General features: G+C 42.9%; 1 protein-coding gene and 1 long non-coding RNA gene across 3 annotated transcripts in view; one reads left to right on the top strand and one right to left on the bottom strand.

The window, feature by feature from the left end:
* Window positions 1-6,221, top strand: part of LOC141730713 (uncharacterized) — an 8,973-nt gene extending 2,752 nt beyond the window's left edge. Inside the window, exons 2-4 of one of the 2 annotated variants that reach the window (XR_012582339.1) lie at window positions 166-335; window positions 1,286-1,388; window positions 3,006-6,221. This is a non-coding gene — a long non-coding RNA (uncharacterized LOC141730713). Of the gene's footprint in view, window positions 1-165; window positions 1,389-3,005 lie in introns of both variants that reach the window. The other variant, XR_012582338.1, reaches the window with a different exon arrangement.
* Window positions 952-22,003, bottom strand: IHO1 (interactor of HORMAD1 1). The gene is made up of 7 exons (XM_026794421.2): window positions 21,856-22,003; window positions 14,571-14,730; window positions 13,065-13,222; window positions 11,221-11,269; window positions 10,482-10,569; window positions 3,124-3,227; window positions 952-2,357 (listed from the first exon to the last, which is right to left on the bottom strand). The coding sequence occupies exons 1-7, from the start codon at window positions 21,909-21,911 to the stop codon at window positions 1,035-1,037; spliced, it is 1,938 nt and encodes a 645-aa protein (XP_026650222.2). The 5' UTR covers window positions 21,912-22,003; the 3' UTR covers window positions 952-1,034.

Genomic DNA, 22,003 nt, shown 5'->3' with positions numbered 1-22,003 from the left:
AAAACCCAACCCAACATAGAGACACTGGGCTCTGGTGAAGATGAGTTTATTAAAGCCAGAAGAAAGGGATCACAGCCATTTTCCATGGCATAGCTGGATAATTTGAATTTGTGGCATTCTGGTTTTGTCAACACCAAAATGTTTCTTTTGCTGGTAACATTTCAGATCAAAAATCAAACGTGACACCAATGCCCAAAGCAGTGGGAGCTGCCCACAGTCCCAGCTGGGCACCCTGAAGAGAGTTGCTCTGTGGGAACTGGGACTGTCCAGACATCTCATCTGCTGGATCTGCCTGTTGTATCTTTGGTTTCTGAGAACCACTGGCCTTGAAAAGGGTATGTTGGAGAATTCTTTAATCAGCCAAGAGATACAAAAGACAAATGAAGTAGAAACAAAATAACTTCCTGGAATCTCTGAAACTGAGGAATTTCAGCCTGTAAGGAGAAGAGATACAGTACTGGACAAACCTGAGATGCTGGGGTTTGGTTTTCCTCAGTTAAACCTCTTCCTGCCAAACATTCACAAACAACTCCTGAGACAAATCTGAACCTGATTGAAATCAACCAGAACAATACTACTCTACTAAAAACCTGAACTTTTACATAGCAAACCAACAGAGATACTAGGAGTGAGAAACAGAGTGAAGCCTCGGGCCACAGAGATAGCATTGTATCAATCTAGCTGAGGAACTTCCAGTAGACCTCGGTGCCAAATCTGACTGAGCTGACAGACTGCTCTGCCTGCCCTCTCCTCCCTGGGAATGTCAGGTACTTCACTGCTGTGTAAATGTGTAACTCAAGCCCATGGCATTTCTGCTGGGAGCAGGGAAGTAAAGCAGCACAGATCCCTTCAGCTTTCCAAGCCAGGGGAGAGCCCTGCTTAGTCCCTTACAATATCTCCAACTGGGCAATAGCACTTTCAACCATGCAGGCCTGAGTCTTGCCTCTGACTATGCCAGTAACACACCTAGAGGAATAAACTGCAGCTGAAATGGTCATTCTGCACTAAGGGCTCTGAGCATGAAACAAACCCCTTCAATCAGAAGAATCACTATCTAACAGTAAAGAGCAACAGGCTGTTTTCTGCTGTGCCTGTGGATTGACAGGGTGTGGTTTCTTGGAGCTTGAGGGACTTTGGCGGCTGAAGTAGCTCATTTGCTTTACACCTGTTGTGCTACACAGGGAGAGTACATTCTCCTCGGGAGAGGAATCCAGGAGATACCTTTGTACACTGGAAACATTCATTGTTTTTTTAATTTCAGGACTTCTCTTTCTTTTGCCTTCAGGTTGTTGCAAGCTTTTATCAGAGTGTGGCACTGGTGTGAAATTCTTTGTAAACCCCATCTTAGGACTGCTGAGGATCTGCTGATGGGGAGCTGCAAAAACCAGGTCAGAGTTTTCTGAATTGAGATCAACCAAGTAGCTGTGAGGGGTATTTTTTCTGGAGCTTTCAAAGTCAATAATCCCAGTTGCCTTCCTCTGCTTCAGCCCACTGTCAGCACATCCAGAGCGTTCACCTTTCCTCTTGGTGGAGTGTGTTGTCTTTCTCCTTATTGCTCTTTTCCAGGACATCCTTCCTGGACTCAGTTTTGTTTTGTTCCCTACAGCTGCCTTCTCCACCTCATGGTTTGTGGGCCAGTTGCTGTGTCTTTGCCCAGGTGTAGCTTTCTGTGTAGAATGGTGGCAAACTTGAGGCTGCTGCTGCTGTGATGGTGTCAGGGGTTTAAACCCCTGAGTGCCTCTCCTGAACACCTTCCTCAGGGGGGTTCGTAGAGGCCCTTCCAGTAGTACAGGACACTGTTTCTTCTGACTACTCCCCAAAAAGTGACTGCCAGCCCAGCACATGCAAGGATGGGCAGCACAGCTCTGTGTCTCCAAGCTGCATTTCACCTCCTGCAAAAAGGTGTTTGCTGTGCCACAGGCTGCTGTAGCAATGGGGCTGGCTTTGTCCTCTGAGGCTGGGTTTAGGTCACCCTTAGATGTGCCATTTCCAGTGAGCTGGTTCCCTCCAGGGGAGGCTCTGTGTTGCTGTCCCACTGTCACACAGGGGAAATAAGACCAGCCTGAACAGCTGCAAACTCCCCTGCCTGGGCAGCATGGCTTGTGCAGGTGCTCCTCACTCAGGACACAGTACTGGCACGGCCCAGGGGAGGTCTGGGAAGATTTATCTGTCGTGTGAGGGGCCAGGCTGGCACCAGACACAAGCGTGTGCTGCCCAGCTGAGGCATTACACGGCGTCAGGAAGCCAAGTTCTTTACACGATTTCAGGAACTGGTCATTCAGCTGGGCTGGCAGGGACTCCAGACCTTCCTTCAGCAGCTGCATACTGGATTTCATATCCAAAATCTCAGCATCTTTCTGGGGAAGCAGAAAGCAGAGCAGAAGCAGTAAAAAACACACAAAAAGGCACAATAGTAAGGAAATTTTAGGTACTATGTGTCAGTTTGGTATTGACCTGAAGATTAGCAATTTGCATCTTCTTGTGTAATAGATATCCTCAAACTCTCCCACAAAGGTGAGAGTTTTGGGACTGGAGCATCCCCCTAACCCAGAGTGTGCCCCCTCTCCTGGGAGCACTGCCTTCTCATGTGCTGGTGTGACACATCCTTGCCAAAAGCAATTCCTGCAGCAGGGCCTTTGGAGAAGCCAGCCCTGATCAGGAGGTCTCTGACAGTTCATTCTTGTGTCGCTCACATCCACTTGTTTCCTTTTCACGTCTTTTTTCCTCTCCCCGTGACACACCTGGCTGAAGGGACAAGGTGCTGAGGGACAAGGTGCTCTCCCCTCACAGGCATGCACTGCACCATGTCTCCAGCAAAGGCATGTGTCAGGTGAGGAAGCAGAGAGTGCTCCATCACAGCCTGCCACAACAAGGCACTGTTGGCTTCTTCTCTTACCGACCAAGGCTCTGTCAGAGCTTACAGCACTGTTAGCTTGGGTAAGCCTCTGTCAGTAGCTGGCCTAGAATTAGCTTTTTAATATGTCTTTCCCCTTTCATTATAACAGGAGCAGTCTGCTTTATAATCCACCATTCAAAGGCAATTTAATATTCAGTCAGTATTTTGAAGAAGCTGGAAAAATTCAGTTTGAGGATTCAGAATAAAAGATTAATTTCTTCACTTACGGCTGCAAGTCTCCTCTCCATCTCCAGCAGTGCCTGCTCCATTTGGCTTTTTTCTGTCAAAGCTTTCAGCACCAAGCTGCAGTGACTTTGAAGAGCATCTTCCACTAAATAGGGAAATCAATAAAAACCACATTTGGTCTTTCATTTGTAAATGTGAATAAAGTGCTATCAGTACTATTGCTACTCTCTGCATGGCTTGGCATGAATCACCACATGATTCTCCTGCTGTGATCCCCCCAAGCCCCGAGCAATGAACAATGGGGTGGATTTTTAATGGAAGACACTTGACATTTATAAGATGCTGCACATAGTCCAAACCTCATTTACTGCCCTCTGTTAATGTGGCAGCTGGAGAAGAGAGGCTGTGCAGAGCTGCAGAATTTGGTAGGCTGAATGCAGGGAAGGCTGAGGCTTGGTTGTCTGCCAGGTGCACAACAGGCATGGCCAAGGCAGGGGGACCCCAGTACAGCTGATCCACCCCTGTATAAACAACACTCTCATGCAACCAGGTGATGGGAAATGGGGCTTGAACTGGATGGAGGTGTAAGAAGTTAATGGCTAAGAAGTGCAACCAGAGAAACTGTGTCACAAATGCCCAGGAGGCTGAAAATGGAAGGAAAACTGCTAGAAGGAATAGAGAGAAATTATGAAGGAGTGTGCAAAGAACTGGAATATCCATTTGCTGGTCATGGGAAGAGATGGGGTCAGAAATCACCTGAACCAGGCAGCTGTGCCCAGCACTTAGTAGTGGGGGCCCCAGCAGAGTCCTGTGGAGGCACAGGCTCCCTGGGAGGGTTTCAAATTGAAGCAAGTTGCTCTTGGATTCAGTCAGTCTTTTTGAAAAACTGATAAAACCCCAGGGATTTGTGTTATATGATTGTATAACTATATAACTCCCCCCATACAACTTCAATCACTCTTATAGGAACCACTGCTGTGCCTAATACACTACGGGATAGGAACACAGCTTGCATTGTGTGTGGAGATGAAAAATCTTTAGCAATCTTGTGGAAGTCTACTTTAAATTTGTAAATTAGGACAGAGAGAAAGAGCTGAGAAAGAGTGGAGAGAAAGAGCTAAACATGTCTGGTCTTTCCTGTGAAGGGTGCAGGAAGGTGTGTACAGATGGTGTGGAATGTTGGCTGGCTGGCACAGAACAGGATCCAAAGCACTCTTGCTAAGGTAAAGCACTGCCAAACCAATGGGCCAGGAGAACTGAAACCCTGGAGTGCTGGAGCACTGCATACCTGAGAGAAATCAGAATAAAGCCTACATTTCAACAAGCTGCTACAAGAGCCCTGCAATTAATGAATCTTCTTTTGCTACAGATCCAAGGTGTTTGATTGACTTTGGTGTCAGAGGAGCTGAGAGCCCATCTGAAGCTGTTCCTGCTCTGCAGTGTTTATCTCAGCTCCTTGCTGAGCACCTTTTGCCCCACAGTGCTGTGCTCAAAGGCTGCAGGGCACTGGGGATCCCTTCTCCTCCTGCTCAGCTCTTTTCATTAAGCTTCCAGGGACTTAATTATCTCAGTGAGCTGTGGCCTTCTGTCAAACTGGAGATGGAATTGGTTAAAGAGCTAATAACTATTAGGGAGCGGCAGGCAGAAAGTGATTGTACAGGCTTTGCTTCTGAAAAAACAGGGATGGTTTTGAAATTTTGAGAAGGAAGAAAGGAAAAAAATCTGAGCAATTATGGGCTTAGTAATTTGTTGTCTTATGGTGCAAGGTTTTAGAACAGACTTTGAGGAGAAAAGTACTCAAAGACATGAAAGGAAATAGAATAAGAACAAGATTTTATAAAAGGTGGATTGTGATTTAATGCTCTAAGACAATGCAGGTGACTTCTTTGTCAAAGACAACACAGTGGCCTTTCTGTAGATTCAAACAAAGCTTTTCACTGGAAGTTGTCATGTAATATAAAAAAAGGGAGAAAAAATATGGAGAAACTTAAAAAATAAGCCTCAACTAAAGGGAAAATATCAGCTCTGGAGCTGAGTGGCATGAAGGGACAAGGCAGCTCTGACAGATGCTCATCAAGGTCTTCTCATGGGCCAAACAGGTTTAAAATCTGCTATAGTCACCTGGGTGCAAAAGTCAAAGGGCATTCAGTTATTTAGCAAGTGACACAAGGAAGTAAATGCCAGCCCCTGAGGCCACAGGTGACACTGGGCAGTGGGGTGAGTGGCCATGCACCAGCTCTGCCTGACAGAACTGCTATGCACCCCAGGATGTCTGGAAGCCCACAATCCTTCCCAGCTATCTATGTGCAAGGAAAGACACAGACTGGGCTAGACATGGGCAGAGAAAAGCTGCAAGTTAATTAAGTGCTTACATGGTAATCTCCTCTTATGAAAGGAGATTGAAAGTGTTTGTCTCGTTCAGCCACGCAAAGCTGAGGCGCAGGGTGGCACAGGGCTGGAGGTGCCACTCAGGGATGGGCACAGGGAATGGCACCTCCTGGCACCAGGAATCCCCTGTGCCCTGCTGGGATTTTAACTTTGCCTCTTCCAAAGTAGCCCTGGTGGGCACAGTGCACACAGCTGTCATTTGGGAGATAGAACCCTGCAGTTGCCTTATCCGTGCATCATCCTCACACACACTGAATTAAAACCACCTCCCAGACTGGAGCTCGAGGGGAATTTCTCCATTATATCAGGATGCACATCACCACATGGCTTTGCCTTGTTCTCTGTAGGAGCTTGACTGATTTCTGAGGATTATCTGCAGGTATTTCTAACAATATGCTGTTGCAGTCAATGTGGTTCCTGTTTTTAATCTTTTAGTGTTTTGTTCTGACAGATTTAGACTGTTTTAGAAACCTGGAAAGCTATAGTTTGTAGAATGGATTTGTAACGGGGGAGTGAATGTCTGAGTGGGCCTTTAAGACATTTCATCTCCCTGATTGGAAACAAAGGCTACCTGCAATCTGAGAGGAGGTTTTGGGGGAGCCTGCCAACCTACAAAGAGAAGGAAAGCAGTACTGAGTGAAGGAAGAAACTCCTTTCATGTCACTTTATCACCTTCCATGCCTACATCGTGAAGATAAAAGAAGGGCAGCATCTGCAAGCTTACCTTGCTGTTCTTCCCCATATGCTTAATTTTAGCTCAGAATTATTTTTAAAACTTTCTGGTTTCCCTAATCTATCTATTCTTCTTCAACATACTATCCTCAGTCTAAAAATAGTCCTGCATCCACTGGGCTTGTGATCTGCACACACATTTGACTCAGCACAGCGTGCTGCCGGCAAGCAAGCAGCAGCCAGCCTTTTGAACGTGTTTCGTTTATACGTGTAGGAGTATCCTGCAGAAAAAAACCCTCAGTACAGAGGAGGGGACTCTCCTTCCCTCCCTGCTTCTATACCCAGAGAAGTGTTCAGACTTGTCAAGCACTAATAAACAAGGTAAAAATAAATGTTAATAAAGGCTTACCAAAAAAATAGGCCTTGAGACAGCCAAATTAGATCAGATCAAGGACCCTGTTAAGTCTTTTTTCTTTGAATATGATCAAGAAGGGCTGCTTCAGAGGTTTCCTTCAAATAAACCCTGCAGCAGATAGTTATTGAATAACTTGATCACAGACAGGAAATCTTTACTCAGTTAATGGGTGACTTATGCACAGACTTGTGCCTCTCTCGAGGTAATTTAAACAAAGCAGTTTTTTACAATCTGAGACATTGCTGTGTTTTGATTTGCTGTACCCTTGTGTTCCAATGCTGCTGTTTACAATAACAACATTTGGAATATGAAATCTGGCATGAGATAAAAGGCTGAAGGACCTTGGGGTAGGGCTGCCACCCTGTGCTGCAGAGAGTTCCCTGCAAATCAGCCTGTGCTCAGGTGCAGCTGCACTCCCAGCAGCTGAAAACTACAGCCTGAGCAGCCAAGGGAGGGAGCACCAGCCTCCCAGCCTAGGAATATTAAACAGCAACTGCTTCTGATGCCCCTCTATCATCATCTATGCAGCTCATCCTGAGATTGGCACTAGCAGCACAGCCACTTTAAATAACACTTTGGAAGGAGGTTGGTTTCCCCATGCCCAGATTCAGTAGGGGAAATTGGAGGTGCCACAAATCTGGTGAGACACGAGCAGGGAAGACAGCTCTGGAGCTCAGCAGAGCAGTGCATGCTCTCCCTGGGCAGCCATGGGGCTGTGCCAGAGGGTGAGAGAGCTGGCTGACATGGCTGCACCCTGCTCAGATACACTGCAAGCAGTCAGCTGGCAGCTTTGTGCTGGCTTAGCCTGGGTCCTGCTCCACAAGACATCAGAGAGCACCTGAATCAGGGGACTGTGGGATGAGCTGCCCCTGATCTCACCCTGTGCTACAGCACACACTGCTCCAAGCCCTGAATTGTGACAATGAGGGATTCCAGTATCTACTGGAACATCCACACTTCCTCTCACCATCCATACTGAGCTCTTATGGAGTCTGGTTAAGTCCCCTCAAGTTAAGACTAAACGTCTGGTTAAGTCCCTCACCTTTGTCAGTCACTGCATGGCTAGCTAGCAGCTACATGGAAGAAACCATTTTTTAAATCAGTTTCAAACTTTTTGACTGTTCAATCCATGCAGGACATAAGGGAGTCTGAATTGGGTGTCCCAGTCTGGACCATGCTGTTCAAGGTAAACAAGTTCAAATCTCACCATTTTAAACACAGCCATGTCCCCTGGAAACTTTGCCAGCAGCTGCTGGGCATGGGGAATCTGGAAGCAAGTCATGTTTGAAAACTGCTCACTGTGCCCTGCATCTTGTCAGAGAGCTGCATCACCTCATACCTGTGCAAGTGACATATTGCACATTGTTTTGTCACCCTTGATGGCAGTGTGTCAGAGGATTGCCTGTGGCACTCAGGCTGGGAGGATGCTGCTTGTGTGCACTGCAGACAAGGTGTTGTGGAGGATTCAGCTGCTCTGAGCTGTCACAGCTGGAACTACCAGATACAGAACAGCAAAGCAGCAAGAGAGGGCTGAGTGGTGAAAATTGACATTTGTATAAAAAAAAAATAGAAGACTTTAATAGAAGGGTGGATATGAAAATTAAAATGTGAAAAATATGAAAAGAAACAAGCTACAGGAGTGGAAACCAGAAGGAAATAGAAAATAATGAATGGGCAAGTCAATGAGAAAAAGTATGTGTATATAAGGTGGAAGAACTGAGGCCACAGGGTCTGTCTGCCTCTTTACCTCCCTGTGCACTGCCCACTGAGATGTGAGCAAGGCACAGAGCTCCTGTGCCTCTGTGGAAGCTGCTCAGCCAAACCTTGTATCATCTCCAGGGCCACACACAGCTCTATGCACTGTGTGCAAGCACATATGGACAAACACTCAAAAGAGAACATTTTAAAAAATCTTCCTGCACAGACCACGCCAGCCCAGCAGCACTTGGAAATGCTTTGGAAATACATTTTGAAAAATATTTTCTGTTTTGCTCATGCCTGGTGGCTGTGCAGACTATGCCAAATATGCTTGCTACCCACTGCTAAAAATGCAACCAGTGATACTCCTTATAAGCTTTTAATGAAGATAGACTTGATTTCAAGTTCCACCTTCCTTTGCTTTTCAGAGCTGTTGGAATGTTCTGGTGCACTAGTTCTCTTCATCTTCTGCATTCCTCTCCTACATGTGAAATCCTTCACTGCCAGTGATTTAACATATCTCTGCCATGTAACCCAGATCCCAAGGTACTGTATCATCACTCACTGGCATTCAGAACTTTATTAGCTCTGAATTTAGCTCTGTCACCTGAGTTTTGGAATTTTATACCAGTTTTTCAAGGGAACTGCCTCTTTTCAAGGCACTAGCGTAGGTATCTATTTCGTGGGAACTTAATTATCCATCACTGTGATATCAGTCAAATGGCAGTGTTTATCTGCAATTAACCAGTGACAGATGAACCTCCCAGAAATATAAAAAGAACAACATTGTGCAGCATGTGATGATTTTCATTATATATTCAACATTCTGCAGCATGATGCATTACAGAAACTGCCAATTTTTCTTTTCAATTGCTTTGAAAATCTAGCAGCATGCACCTCTGGGAGGTTTCTCATTTCATTCAAGGCACATTCATTGAAAATGGATATGGAGACGAAACAGGACAACCGAGTAAATGATATGGAATGAAGAGGGGGAGCCCTGAACAATAGATTTGATTTTCAGTGCCATGACAACAATTTCTGTTCACAAGCTATGTGAAATTAGGCAAAGTCCTGCTGCAGAGTGGACAAGCTGAGGCACTGAAGTCATTAGGAGGTGGGAAAATGTGTAAGAGGGAATTTGCTGTGCTGGCCAAAGCAGACAGATTTTTGTTTACATTAGGGTCCCACCAAGAGCACTTGCCAAACAAAGCAAGGGAATGTTCTTAGTACAATGAGATTGGTATTTCAAATGTACAGCCTATCATGGCCTCCAGCATAATGAATCAGACTCCACTCTTTTTGCTTGAGAGGGCTCTGTTGATTTAAAAGCTATCTGTCAGAGATGTGCTTTGTGGAAGCCACATTTTGCCACACAGTAAATACCACTGTGCTTTTGTGAAGGTCTGCTGCCTTCATCTCACAAGATACAACTCACTTCACGTTTCTTGTGTATATTGAAAATGGCCTCTTGTTCTGGCACAGAGCAGAGCAAGCTCTGAGCAGTCCTGACAGAGTGTTGATAAAGCATCACACCAGCATTAAAAATTAATGTACTCTCAAAGGCTCAGATCTAAGCTAAATTAGAAACGATTTCTTGAAGCATTTTCCCTCAGTAAAGATTCTGTGATTAGCCACTTGAGAGACAGAGTTGTTCAAAAGTATTTTATATTATTGGCTTTTCTGGAGGTCACCCTTTTATCATGGCAATAGTGTGCTTCACTATGTGCTTCTCATTCAAGAAATGAGCAACACTAGTTTTGTTTACATCCAAAACTTAATCACTTCAAGCACAGAGGAGCAATGGAAGACTTCAAACTAACATATGAAAATTGGAGAAAGCCCTAAAAACTGAATGTGGATACTTAGGATATAAATATCTGAGTTATTTTTTACTGTGTATTCCATTAGTACTCCAGATAGCCTAAAAATGATCATACTCCAGACAAAACACAAAACCAGAGGTGTGTTTATCAATTTGAGCACAGTGTCTAGCCATGCCACACCTAAGTACAAGAGAACGGAGAAAAGGAAAAAATGAGATAATAGGAATGGAAAACCTGACAAGTCCATACCATGGATAAATCTTCTTTTCTCTCCTCCCTAAGGGAGAACAGCTGTGAGCAGAATGACTTGCCCAATTCACCCCAGCCTTCTGACAACATGCTGACATTTGGCAGTTTGACTGTGCCCTCTGCTGTTAACAGGAACACAGGAAGGACTTACATGTCTTGAAAAGGGTTTCTAGGCCAACCAAACTGGATTTGAGTTTGGAATCAAGCATTTCTTCAAACTTCTCGAATCGCACTGGCAGCTGTAAAAACAAAGGTAAATGGGGAAATTAAAACATTGCCTTTTCTTTGTTTGCAAAATCACATCCCCAGATGCCACAGAACAATGACTGCAACTCATGAAATGGAACAGCCTGAAAATGGTTGTTTATCTGTCACTTGAAACAATTTGTGCAGCTGTTAGTTGCAACCCCAAAGAAGATCTGGGATGGCTCAAAAGGCTCATGAAATCTGAACATATTTCAAAAAAGAGACACTGATCTGTAAAATAGGATTAATAATAACTAATAAAATGAATTTTAGAAGTGTTGGGTCAGAGACCTTCACCTTCAGACCACAATGACTAATCCTGAGAGTAGACTGCTTTCTTCAGGCAGAAGGGAAAACAACTGATATTTGCAGGCTGCCACTAAGCTTGTTTTGCTCTAGAGACCCAGAGAAATTCCACTACTGGCTCTGAGGCAAGTCCCTAAAGACCTTGACTCTAAGGACACAAAGGCAATGGTATATACAAAAAAACCCTTACAGTTGTTGGTTTAAAGTATTTGAGTGCTTAAGACACAGAATGTAATATTTTAGATATCAGCATAGCAAAGGAGAGAAAGTGAATACTGAATAGTCTGTAGTATTTCTAACTCTTCATTATTTTACATTCTGAATTTGAAGTAGCTTACCTCTTGAAGCTTGTCTTTGATGCTGGAAATAAATGTGCTTAGGACTTCACTAAAATGGAAAAAAACCAACAAGTATGAAACAGAAATGTAAATTACTGAAGTGTACAAAAATTGAAAAGATCACTGTAAAAATGAGACATGAAACACTGCAAGGCATAATGTACAATGAAATGTTAGCACAGAACCATGATTACTTCAGGGGGCATAACCCTTTGAAGTCACCTCAGCTGTTTCAGGAAAACATGGACTCTGCAATGTAAAGTAAGAAAAAAATACATATTCACACATGCTCATATATATCAAATACATGAAGTTATGGGGTTTTTACTCTCAGATTTTGGCCTCTCTGTCAGATTTTTCGCTGGCATTTGCCCAGCTGTCCATTAGCTGCTGGGGTGTGAGCGCTGTTATCGGCTCCGGAAGGACCCGGCCTGTGACGCGCCAGTTGCTGCGATACACGGCTATTGTGCTCGGACTAAAATAACTGTGGGAAAAACACGGGAAAAGCTTCAGCATCAACAAAGCCCAGGCCAGGAAGAACAAATACTGCAGATCTTTCTCTCCTGAGATTATGCCTGCGGTTTCTGTTATCTGCCCTTTTAAGTTGAGCCAGCGTATCAGGAACCAGGCTATATTCATGATTAACTTGCCACACCAAAATGCACGGATGGTTGCTAAGCAAAGTGATAACCTTTTCCTCTCTGAAGATTTGGGTCATTTGAAGTCAATCATTTGAGTGATCTAAATTACAACAGCCAAAAATATGCAGAGGCCAGGTAGAATCTAGTTATGAGAAATCTCTCTAGCCTTGTGGAAAGGAAGATACTAATTTTCTTAGTCAAACTTGAGGGGGATACAAATTGATAAATTATATGCTTATCTTTGAAAAGATAATATAGTTATTTCTAAAAACAGGCTTCTAATCTGGGAGCAAGTCTGGAGTGTAGGAAGAAGCATAATCCATTTAAAGAAAAAATAAGCAATAATTATGAGTGATGCCTAAACATTTAAAAATACTTTGTCATTTCATTACAAAAATCTTCTTCTAATAGGCAATTGAGAATTAAATTTTGTCTTATCAGAAAGGCAGTGCCCATTAAAAAGGCAGGAGAGAATACATAGCCAGATTTGATCAAAGGCTTTCAATAAAAACACACTTCACTTTGGATGTTACATTACAAAATGTACAGTGCTAAGAATTATTTATAGGTGCACTGGGGAGTTTGCCATATTTCATTTTTGAGCTTCAAATTGCTGGCTTGTTCCTTGAAGTCCTTCAGGACCTACAGGTACCTGTAATTCTTGATGTCTGACAAAGAGTAGATGCAAATTACATAAGCAAATAACACTTGTCTGTTACCAAAAAACCAATACATAAAAATCTTGTATGGAAATAAAATTCTAGAGACATGTGCAGGTTTATAAAGATGCAATCTGCACACAAGTGTGATTGGCAATCCCCTCATCTGGCCCAAATGTGAAGGCCACCCTCAGAGTCCCTTTTATCACTCCCCACATAGCTTATAAAAGTTTGAGAGAAAAGGGTTTTCACAGAGAATCAATACAGAAAAAAGAAACAATGCTGATTAGATAAAGACAAAGGTAAATTTAGGTTAGAGTTTTGCTGTTCAGTGGGGCTTATGGCTGAATGTGTTACATAAACTGCAAATAAACACTATTCTCTTACCTTGCAACTCCTTCTAATTAGAAATTATTTAAAACCTGAAAATACTTTTCTTAGAGAAATATGCAGATATGCCATATGTGATCTGTAAGAGTGGAAGAAGGAGCTGCAGAGAGTGATAACTACCAGAAGAGAGAATTTCCAGTGGATGTCTACATACCGGTCATATTTATCCTTTATTTTTTGCTTATCCACTTCAAAATTTTCCAAGACACTTTTTGCTCTTCCTGCACCAAAATTAAGAGAACCCTTTTCTCTTGTTTCCTCATCAAATAACTGTGGTTTTGTCTGGTATTTGGTAAAAATACTGGGCTCGCTCTGTGACACAAACAAAAGAAAAGTGTTGAAGTGCAAAAATAATCAGAACATTAATTAGAAGAAACCATTTGTTTATCCAGTGCAGACAGACTTCCCAGTGATTGGACATGACAGATTACATTGGATGAGGAGATTAAGAATTTTGTGAGATTATGCCTCATTTAGTGTGCCTAGTTAGATCAGCTCTCTGTGGAACTGAGACCCAGCCCAAATTCCTCCAGACACAGGCTTTTCTCTCATCTTGAGGATTTTCAGTTTGCTACAATTATAAGGTGTGCTGGGTTTTTTCCCTTCTATGTTCAAGACAGGGACTATAAATGAATTTCAGTGTTCCTGAAATTGTAGAAAAGTTCAAGTTGTCAGTAGAATCTCCCTGTACAGGAATCTAAAAAAAATCTTATTGAATTGCCTGGTGGATGACATCATTTTGCTGCCAACTAGCAACATCGACAGACTGTAGATGAGTTTTTCACATGCTTCAATACACATTTTAGAACAGAAATTTAATATTAATATAAAAGCTTCATTCTACAAAATTTCCAGACACTGTGTGACGAAAATGGCAATGCCTTTTCCTTAAAACATAAAAAAATGCAAATTCCATCAATGTTTTTCAATTGTGAAAAGTGAATTTCCTGTTTTGTGTCTGATGAAAACTGCTCCTAAGCAAAATACATAGGACAGCAGGTAGCATCTGGAACTGAAGGACAGCCTGAGGCCTCCAAGCTGGCACTACTGCCCTTCCCTAATCTTTGCTCCAGGTGTGTTTATTCTAATCTGATTCTCTCTGTTAGCTGTGCAGGAACTATTTTAATGGAGGCTGGCAACACCAGAAACCATGAGCTGTAGGAGGAATATTGTGAGCTTAGAAAACTCTTCACCCCTATCCAAAATCATCCAAGCATCTACCTTAACAACAGAGCAGCAAGGTCATTGTCAGTGCAGGGAAGCAAACACTGAGTAGCTCTGTCATCCTTGCAGAAAGCTAAGGAAGCTAAATATATCATTTTTGAAAGAAAAATAGATGTAATATTTTGACTTAGCTAGGTAGGTGGTCTAAAGACATTAGCTTGAGAATAATTTCATATTATTTCAGTAACTTAAAAAATGTGGTTGAAGAAAATCATACCTATCTCAATAATAATTTATAGCAATCTGTTATAAATACCACACTACTCTGACTAGGCTGCTACTTTGTCTTGTCACAGTAAGGATGTGTATGTAGGAAGAAGACAACTTGATTTCAGCAGTTACTGACATTTGCAAATGTTACCACCTGATTTCAGCATTTTCCATGGATTTGAATGGTGGCTGTGTGCCTGCACAGGGCTGAGGGAGTGAGACTCACATCCTGGGAGTTCTGCTGTCCCAGCTGCGTGCCCAGCTCCAGCGGTGCCGCTGCCGACTGCGCGTTCTCCGGGCACAACTGGGAGCCAAAGAGCAGCTGAGAATCACTCAGGCTCGAGTAGTCACTGGCAGTGCTGCTCCTCATGGAAAACTTATTGGGCCTGAAATGGGGTAGAGAGGGAGGTGAATGAGTCTGGAGTAATTAAAAAACCAAACAAAATTCCCTACATGGCCTGCTGGAAGTGCTACTCTGGATAACAATTTCTGTTGTAACTCAGGTGTTGCTTCGATAAATTGGAAGGCAGCTCCAAGAGAATAAACAATAAACCTTTCTGACTTATTGCTGACATTTCTTGGGCGTTTATTCTCCAGATGTCTTAAGTCTGACACAGTAGAACAACAAATAAATAGAGGTAGCATATGGCTGGATGAACTGATATGAATTGTTGGAAGTATTTCAAACATATTAACATGCTGCTCAAAAGTGCTCTTCTTTCCCTTGAGCGTTACTCAAATAAATCTTTCCTAGATATCCTTGATTTTTTGCTGTGTTGCTCTGATTCTACTCCTCTTCAGAAACACTCTGATACTCCTCTCCTGCTTTATGGACTAGGCTTGTGGCACAGGACCAGCTTCCCTCAGACAAGGGCTTCCCTGCACAGCTGCACTGCTTTCTCATTGTGTTGGAGCCTGACTTCAATTTTTTTTTTTTGTTAGCAAAGGTACATATAAAAGCTTTCTTTCATTTTTTCACAAGGAATTGTAGAAGGGTTTGGGTTAGAAGGGACCTTAAAGATCACCTAGTTCCAACCCTCCCACCATGGGCAGGGACACCTTCCACTGCACCATGTTATTTAAAGTGCCATCCCTTCTGGCCTTGAACATTTTCAGAAGTGGGGCATCTACAGCTTCTCTGGGCAACCAGTGCCAGTCCCTCATCATCCTCACAAGAGAGAATTTTTTCATAACAATCAATCTAAATCTACCATCTTTCAGTTTAAATTATCACTATTCCATTGCTCCACATCCACAAGGTCTGGCTGAGTGTTTAGGTTAGGACCAAACACGAAAAAACTGTGCCAGGTTTATATTCTCAGCTCTTGCTTTTTTTGAGCTACCAAGACGGAGAGATGTGTTGCTGCCTTTGGAGCTGGGGACTAGAGACCAAAATAAATGAAAATAATTAATGAAAAATCTACACAGATTTTTCTTCCATGTCAAATGATACAAGTAAAGGAGAAGGAACAGGATAATAACTCATGTGTATAACAAGAGATGATCACCTCAACATTTATTAGCAGTGACGTGTTTGGTTAATCCCCAGTTTTGGAAGGAGCCCAAACATCACAGACACAACAGGGAGGGGATTTAGCAGCAGCACTTGAACTGCTTGGTCTCCATTATACACTAGTGTCACTGACAATATCATATTAATGCTTTTTGGCTCTAAGCTCACTGACTGCACTGAGCTGCAGGCAAAAATAGATGAGGTATGGGTTCCTGAATTCTCAAAAAGCCTGATAAGTCTGTCTGAATTCAAACCTTCTCCCTTAATCCCTCTCTGGACCCCAAATCTGCTAAGAAAAATATCTCACTACAGTTTTACTTGCACAGCTTCTTGTTTCCATCTCAGCTAAGCTTTGTAAAAAAAAATAAATTTTCTTAATCTACAGGCAGTATGTGGGGGAGATGTGAGCACATGGGCTGCCCTGACCCCACACAGGCAGAGGCCCTGCCTGCAATGTAACCATTACATCTCCTGCACCAGTTTTCTAAATCCTTCTCTCTTCCAGACAAAAAAAGCTCCCTCTTAGTTTGAGGAAGGGTTTTTATAATCTTCAGATGCTTTGTGGTCTTGATGAACCGCCTTTGAAATTGTCCAGTATAATTGGTGAATATCACACCCCATAGTATGCTCGTTTTCTCAGATGCTTTGTGTTATTTACTACCTGAAGCCCAAGATTCTTATAACAAAGATTTTATGAGGAGTATTGAGCTGACAGGACTTTATGAACCAAGTGACTTCCTAGGCTTACTCTGCACTACAACCAAAGGCAGCTGTTGGCTGCTCTGGAGCCCAATTTTTCTGCTTTAAGTCCACTACCTCAGCAGTTGGTTTAGGAATGATGACACTTTTGCAAATTAAAGGGCGAGGTGAAACAGATGTCTCTTTTGAATGCACTCATTCCCCTGAGCAATGCTTTCTTTATCCCTTGCTTAACACTGCTGGCAATTAATTTACTAACAAGACCATCTGGGCAAGCCATCAGCCTGGCCATGCCTGGCCCAGGCCTGTCCCTGCCAGAGAGATCAGACAAGGATGATCAGATGTGGGATCAGATCCGTGATGAGGCAACTGCAGCTCTTCAAACCACCTGACCATTCCCTTCAGAATGCCTGAGATTCAAGGGTGCATGTTCGGTCCTAAATATAAACCCTTTCCCATAAACAGCAAGGAAACATCCCAGGTATGCAGTTCCACTCAGCAGTCCCTCCTAAGTGAGGAGTGCAATAGTTTACCTCAGGAGAACTTCTGGCTTTCTGCTAGCATGAGCCATGCTCCAAATCATCTGTGTTGGTGCACATAACATTCCTTTGGTACTGGCATTAGCATATTCATCCAAAGCAAAACCAGCTTTAGATATGTAAAACAAGTTCTTGACAGCTCCAAAAAATGGTAAATCATGCTCTGCTGACTGATGGTCAAATGACTTCATTTTCCAACCTAACTTAATGCAAGGTATTGCAATATTGGCAGCTCCAACCCTTTCTCGTGACATGAGCGTGATCTAAAAAATCTGCAGCGTTCTGCATATCTGGGGGGTCAGCAAGGCCTTCCCAGGCTCTGTTTCCTCGTTGTCAGTGGAAATTCCCCCTTTATAGGAGGAGTTAGAACTTTCAGGAATTTCTTTCATTTTTCTAATTTTCTGATTTCCACTCCAAGTATTTAACACAATCACATGCAAACATTCACTTTTCATTCAAAGGTTCTGGCTTACCTCAAAACAAACATGGCATGCAATAAATACCCTCTTCTAAAGTTTCCTAGATATTCTAGGCACACTGACAAACTAAAGCTTCATAACTGTAAATTGCCATAGGCCTCATCAATCTTTTTTTTTAAGAACTGCTATTTGTATTCTGTTGTTTGGATCTGTCCTAATGTGTCAACACCAAGGTTTAAGAGTCATTTGAAAAAGTAAACTGAGACTTCTACAATATGCAATGTAACATTTATCTGCAGTGCTGCTATAAACACTGATTTTCTCTGGTTCTGTCATCCCCACTGAACCCGTGCCAACATCCTTCTTCTCAAGCACTGTGGGTGAAGCTCACTTACACCTTTCTGACACATTTCTTCAAAGTGCAGTAAAGCCTCTTTCCCAAAGAAATCTTTCTCTCCTAGTAGCAGTGTCTTGAGTAGGATCAGTGCCATAAAGTCTCTCTTCTCCTGGTTTCCCTCCAGAAAATCTCAGAGCCCTTTCTGCTCCTCCTCATTTAGGGCCCAGGGCTGAATCACAACAAATCCAGTATAAATTCTGGGAGCTGCCATTCACCTGCTCTCCCTCCTGCCTTTAGCCTGTATCTATAGGAACTGTCTCTGGCTCTGCTATTCTGCTCTCATCCTCACTATCAGCTGCCTGCCAATGTGCTCAGCAAATGAGCAAGGATCAGCCTTGGCTTTGGGTACAGGGCAGCTGGAGGAGTTAAAATCAAAGAGTTTTAGCTGCTCTTGCAGCCTCCAGCCATTTGCCATCTCTTCACTGGAAACAGCAGAAAATTATTATTCTGCTTCCTGTCCTCTGGAATGGCATGACCTGCTTGCTGCAAATAACTTGCACCACATCCTAAAAGGAATTTCTACAAACACATTCTGGCACTGGCCCTAATGCATTAACAACGATGAAATCCCTCTCAGTTATTCAGCTCAAACACTGCCTCCAGTTTCCAGATTTCAGGTTCAAAATCCCTCTGGTCTTATTTTAATTTCTCAAGGTCATTTCTACTTTCTATGACTTTCTTCATTATTCATTCAGCTGTGATTCAACACTGCCCAGACATCCTTACCTTGGCATCCATGTAGCCCTTTGTCCTGAGCTGGTTGCCAGTTACAACAGAGCCTGTTCCTTCAGAGGAGATTGGCATTCCTGCAGAGTAGCCCTGTTTGCTCCCACAAAATTCATCCCCAACCATATTAAAAGTTAGGCACCTGGAGATAAGGATTTTTTTTGCTACTTCCCTCTCTAGCCTGAAGCCATCTTCCAGCCTGCACTTCCAGCCCTGGTTTCTCATTCCTGTGAGGCTCTAGAATTTTACAGCTGCTCTCCTGGTCTTTGTCTTGGCTGTCTTCTTCATTTTCTGCTTCTTCTTGAACCTCAATGTAACTTCAAAATATGTGACCTTGTGATTTGGGATGGAATTTCATGGATAATGGATTGAATGAGGTTTTTAAACTTGGAAGTTATTCTCAACAGCAGAAATAAACCATACAGAGTAGCGGCCCAAGTAGGCCTTAACTTCAAGAAGCTGTTTAGAATGCCTCTTTAATATTTTCATAATTTCTTGGCCTTACACACTCTCTGGCAGGCTTTCTGCTTCTGATGTCTTTGGGAGTCAGTATATGAGTATATGAGTAGCTTTTATGCATTTTGCAAGTTACTTCTTTTCGCATGATACAAGAAATTTCTCATAACTTCAATTTCAAATCTATATAATAAAGTCTGAATAATCCTTCTCCCTCAGGCAACAATTTAACCCTTTGGGCTGTACAGTTTAATTTCATTTTTACTGAGGTTTATTATTACTATTCCAGTGTCTTTTTTCTTTTAATTAACAGCAGTGGATTTTTTGGCTTCTGCTGCTCCTGCAGAGATCCTGACTCCAGTTCCCTACTGCCACTCTCATGGTAGCACTACAAGAGTAAATGGCCTGAACAGGGATCTTGTGCTCAGTTCAGGGCCAAGGCAAGATGTGTGCCTTCCCCTGAGAGCCCCTGGCCAAGGCTGATGGTGTTGATGGTGCCTGAAAATGTACTTTCAGCATCACACCCCTGTGATGCTTATCCAGTCAGTCAAAGGCTGATTGAAGCCCCAGTGCTTTTGTGGCTGCTGTCCTCCCATCCTCTGTGATCTCCCTCTGCCAGCGCTCCAGGCTGGGCAGGCAGCAGCACTGCTCAACGTGGCACTTTCTCTAATGAAGGCTGGCATTTCAATCCATAAAACTGTGTCCTTTGTCAATACACTCAAATTGAGCCTAAGCTCTCCCAGTATAGCTGTCATGTGTCCCCCTTCCACCCTCTAAAATAACTGGCACCCTGATACTATTGTCCAACCTGATCTTATTCCCTCTGCTTAATTTCTCAAATCCCTGTTATGTCAATATTCATACATAAAACCAGCTGGAACAGGGGTTCTGGTTCCCCACTCCCTATTTCTCAGGCTGTTAGGGTTGCAGAGAAGCACTTGTGTGTCTGACAGATAACAAATAAAACCCAGAGCACTCTGGGGCTTGTGCAGAGCTGTGTCTGTGAGGGCAATGCATCACTGGAGCTCTGCATTTCCTGGGGACCTGGTGGCAGCTGCTCTCAGAAGTAACACCCTGACTCAAACTTGCAAAGAACTCACAGAGTGAGTCATGCTCTGCCTAGATTATACGCTGATTTTATGTTTCATTTTTAAAGCTCCCTGACAGAGTTTTCTGGGGATTAAACAGCATACCCTGCTGTGGTGGGAAAGGTTTCTAGTAATAGAAGTCAGCCAGGGAAAAGTAATCAACAATTGTGCCCCCTTTTTAAATACACACACACATTCACATGTTCCTGTGGGAAACTTTTCTTTCCTTTAGAAAAAGTTAATTGTCCACAGAAAATTTTCTTCCCCTTCTTATCTCCTCTAAAAACCCAGTTGCATTTTCAGTAACATTCTATGCCCTATTTGACCCTTTTGAACTCACTTGTAAAAAATGTGGAAAATGCTGAGGAGTGGGTGTTAAAATCTTGCCTATATTTTCTTCCTGCATTAATAAATGAGTTAAAAGGGAAGATGTTGTAGGTGATAGGCTACTTTGGAGGAGGAAATTAAAGTGATTCCTTTCCAAATAGTCATCTGTACTTCTTCCACTCATTTCCTTTCATAAGGCACAACTCCACAGAATTATTTATATATTTTAAAAATAGATCTTATATATCATGTATACAATATAAAAATGCAATTATATATTTTAAATATATTATGTCTTTTAAATATATTCTCTAAACTTCCCCTCCTCAGTCTCTGACTTGAAAAAAGTCACAGGTTTTCAAACTTAGAAACAACTTATTGAAAACTAACAAACCTACCATAAAACAAACAAAATTAATCTGCAGGTACCAAGAAGACAATAGAGTTAAGCAATGCACAATTATAAAGACAAAACTGTGAGAGATAGAAATAAATTTTCCCCTGAATTGGCTCCCCTTTGCCCCCTGCATCTGTGCAAAATTCAGTTAATTAATATCTATATGACAAGCATTTCTATAATGGGCAAGAAAATGACTATTATGTTTTCATTATCATCCATCATTTTGGTAACATCTGGCCAAAGAGACAGTATGACTAAAACTGTGAATTTGAACAAGTTAGTTATGTAAGTGGGTTATTTAACTAACAAAGGGTCAGAGTACCAAATTCATCAATTAGCTTTTCTGGAGTCAAAAAGGGGATGAGTCCCACTGCCTTTTTTAGCCATGTGATACAAAGGATGCTCTGAAGTACAAATTGCAGCTTGTCTTACATATTTGCCCTCCAGATGTTTATATCTGAATATTTGTTGTTTCACTGTAGACTGGAGATGTGCAGAGCTCTAGCTGCTCTTTGGCTTCTGCTGGGAAGAAAACAAGCCATGTGTATAAATGCAGGATATGGAATAATTTTTGAGTTACATAATGTGCAATAATGCTGCACATCACGATTCATTCTATCTGCCCTCTGCACAGGCAGGAGGAACACTTGACTTATCTAATGAGATGAGCATGGCTCACAGGGCTTCTCCAAATACACCCTGAATGGACAAGGGTCCAGCTTCCAGCCAATGCTGATTTTCAGATTCCCACCAATTGTGGGTCTATGGCAGTGCTGGCAGGCTGGGGACATAAACAGGATCCCAGGGCAGGCTAATGAATTTCCATTAGACTTTCCTAATTAGCCACAGATCAGTTCTGGACATGTTTAACCTCACCTGTCATCACCCCTGCCAAGTGTTTGGTTTTACACCCCATCCCTTCTCCATCTCCCCCCACCCACACTCACCCGAGGGCTGTTGGTGTGCTCAGCATCTCCTTGATGTTCCAGATGTTGAAGTTCATGTTGTTCTGAGGGCTGACAGCCTGGCAGGGAGCCCCCAAACAGCACCACGGCCCTCACGGCCTCTCCCCACCAGCAGCGGCAAGGGTGCCAC

This window comes from Zonotrichia albicollis, chromosome 12, assembly GCF_047830755.1.
Source record: "Zonotrichia albicollis isolate bZonAlb1 chromosome 12, bZonAlb1.hap1, whole genome shotgun sequence".
Taxonomy (NCBI): Eukaryota; Metazoa; Chordata; class Aves; order Passeriformes; family Passerellidae; genus Zonotrichia; species Zonotrichia albicollis.
This window is presented reverse-complemented; position numbering and strand designations above follow the sequence as displayed.

Bases quoted from the DNA above. Each gene is read 5' to 3' on its own strand.
- IHO1 (XM_026794421.2), bottom strand. From the start codon at position 21,911: ATGAACTTCAACATCTGGAACATCAAGGAGATGCTGAGCACACCAACA. The intron at 14,731-21,855 runs GTGAGTGTGGGT...ACCCCATTTCAG, and splicing joins AGCACACCAACAGCCCTCGG to GCCCAATAAGTTTTCCATGA. The intron at 11,270-13,064 runs GTATGTAGACAT...TTTCCATTTTAG, and splicing joins ATAAAGGATAAATATGACCG to TGAAGTCCTAAGCACATTTA.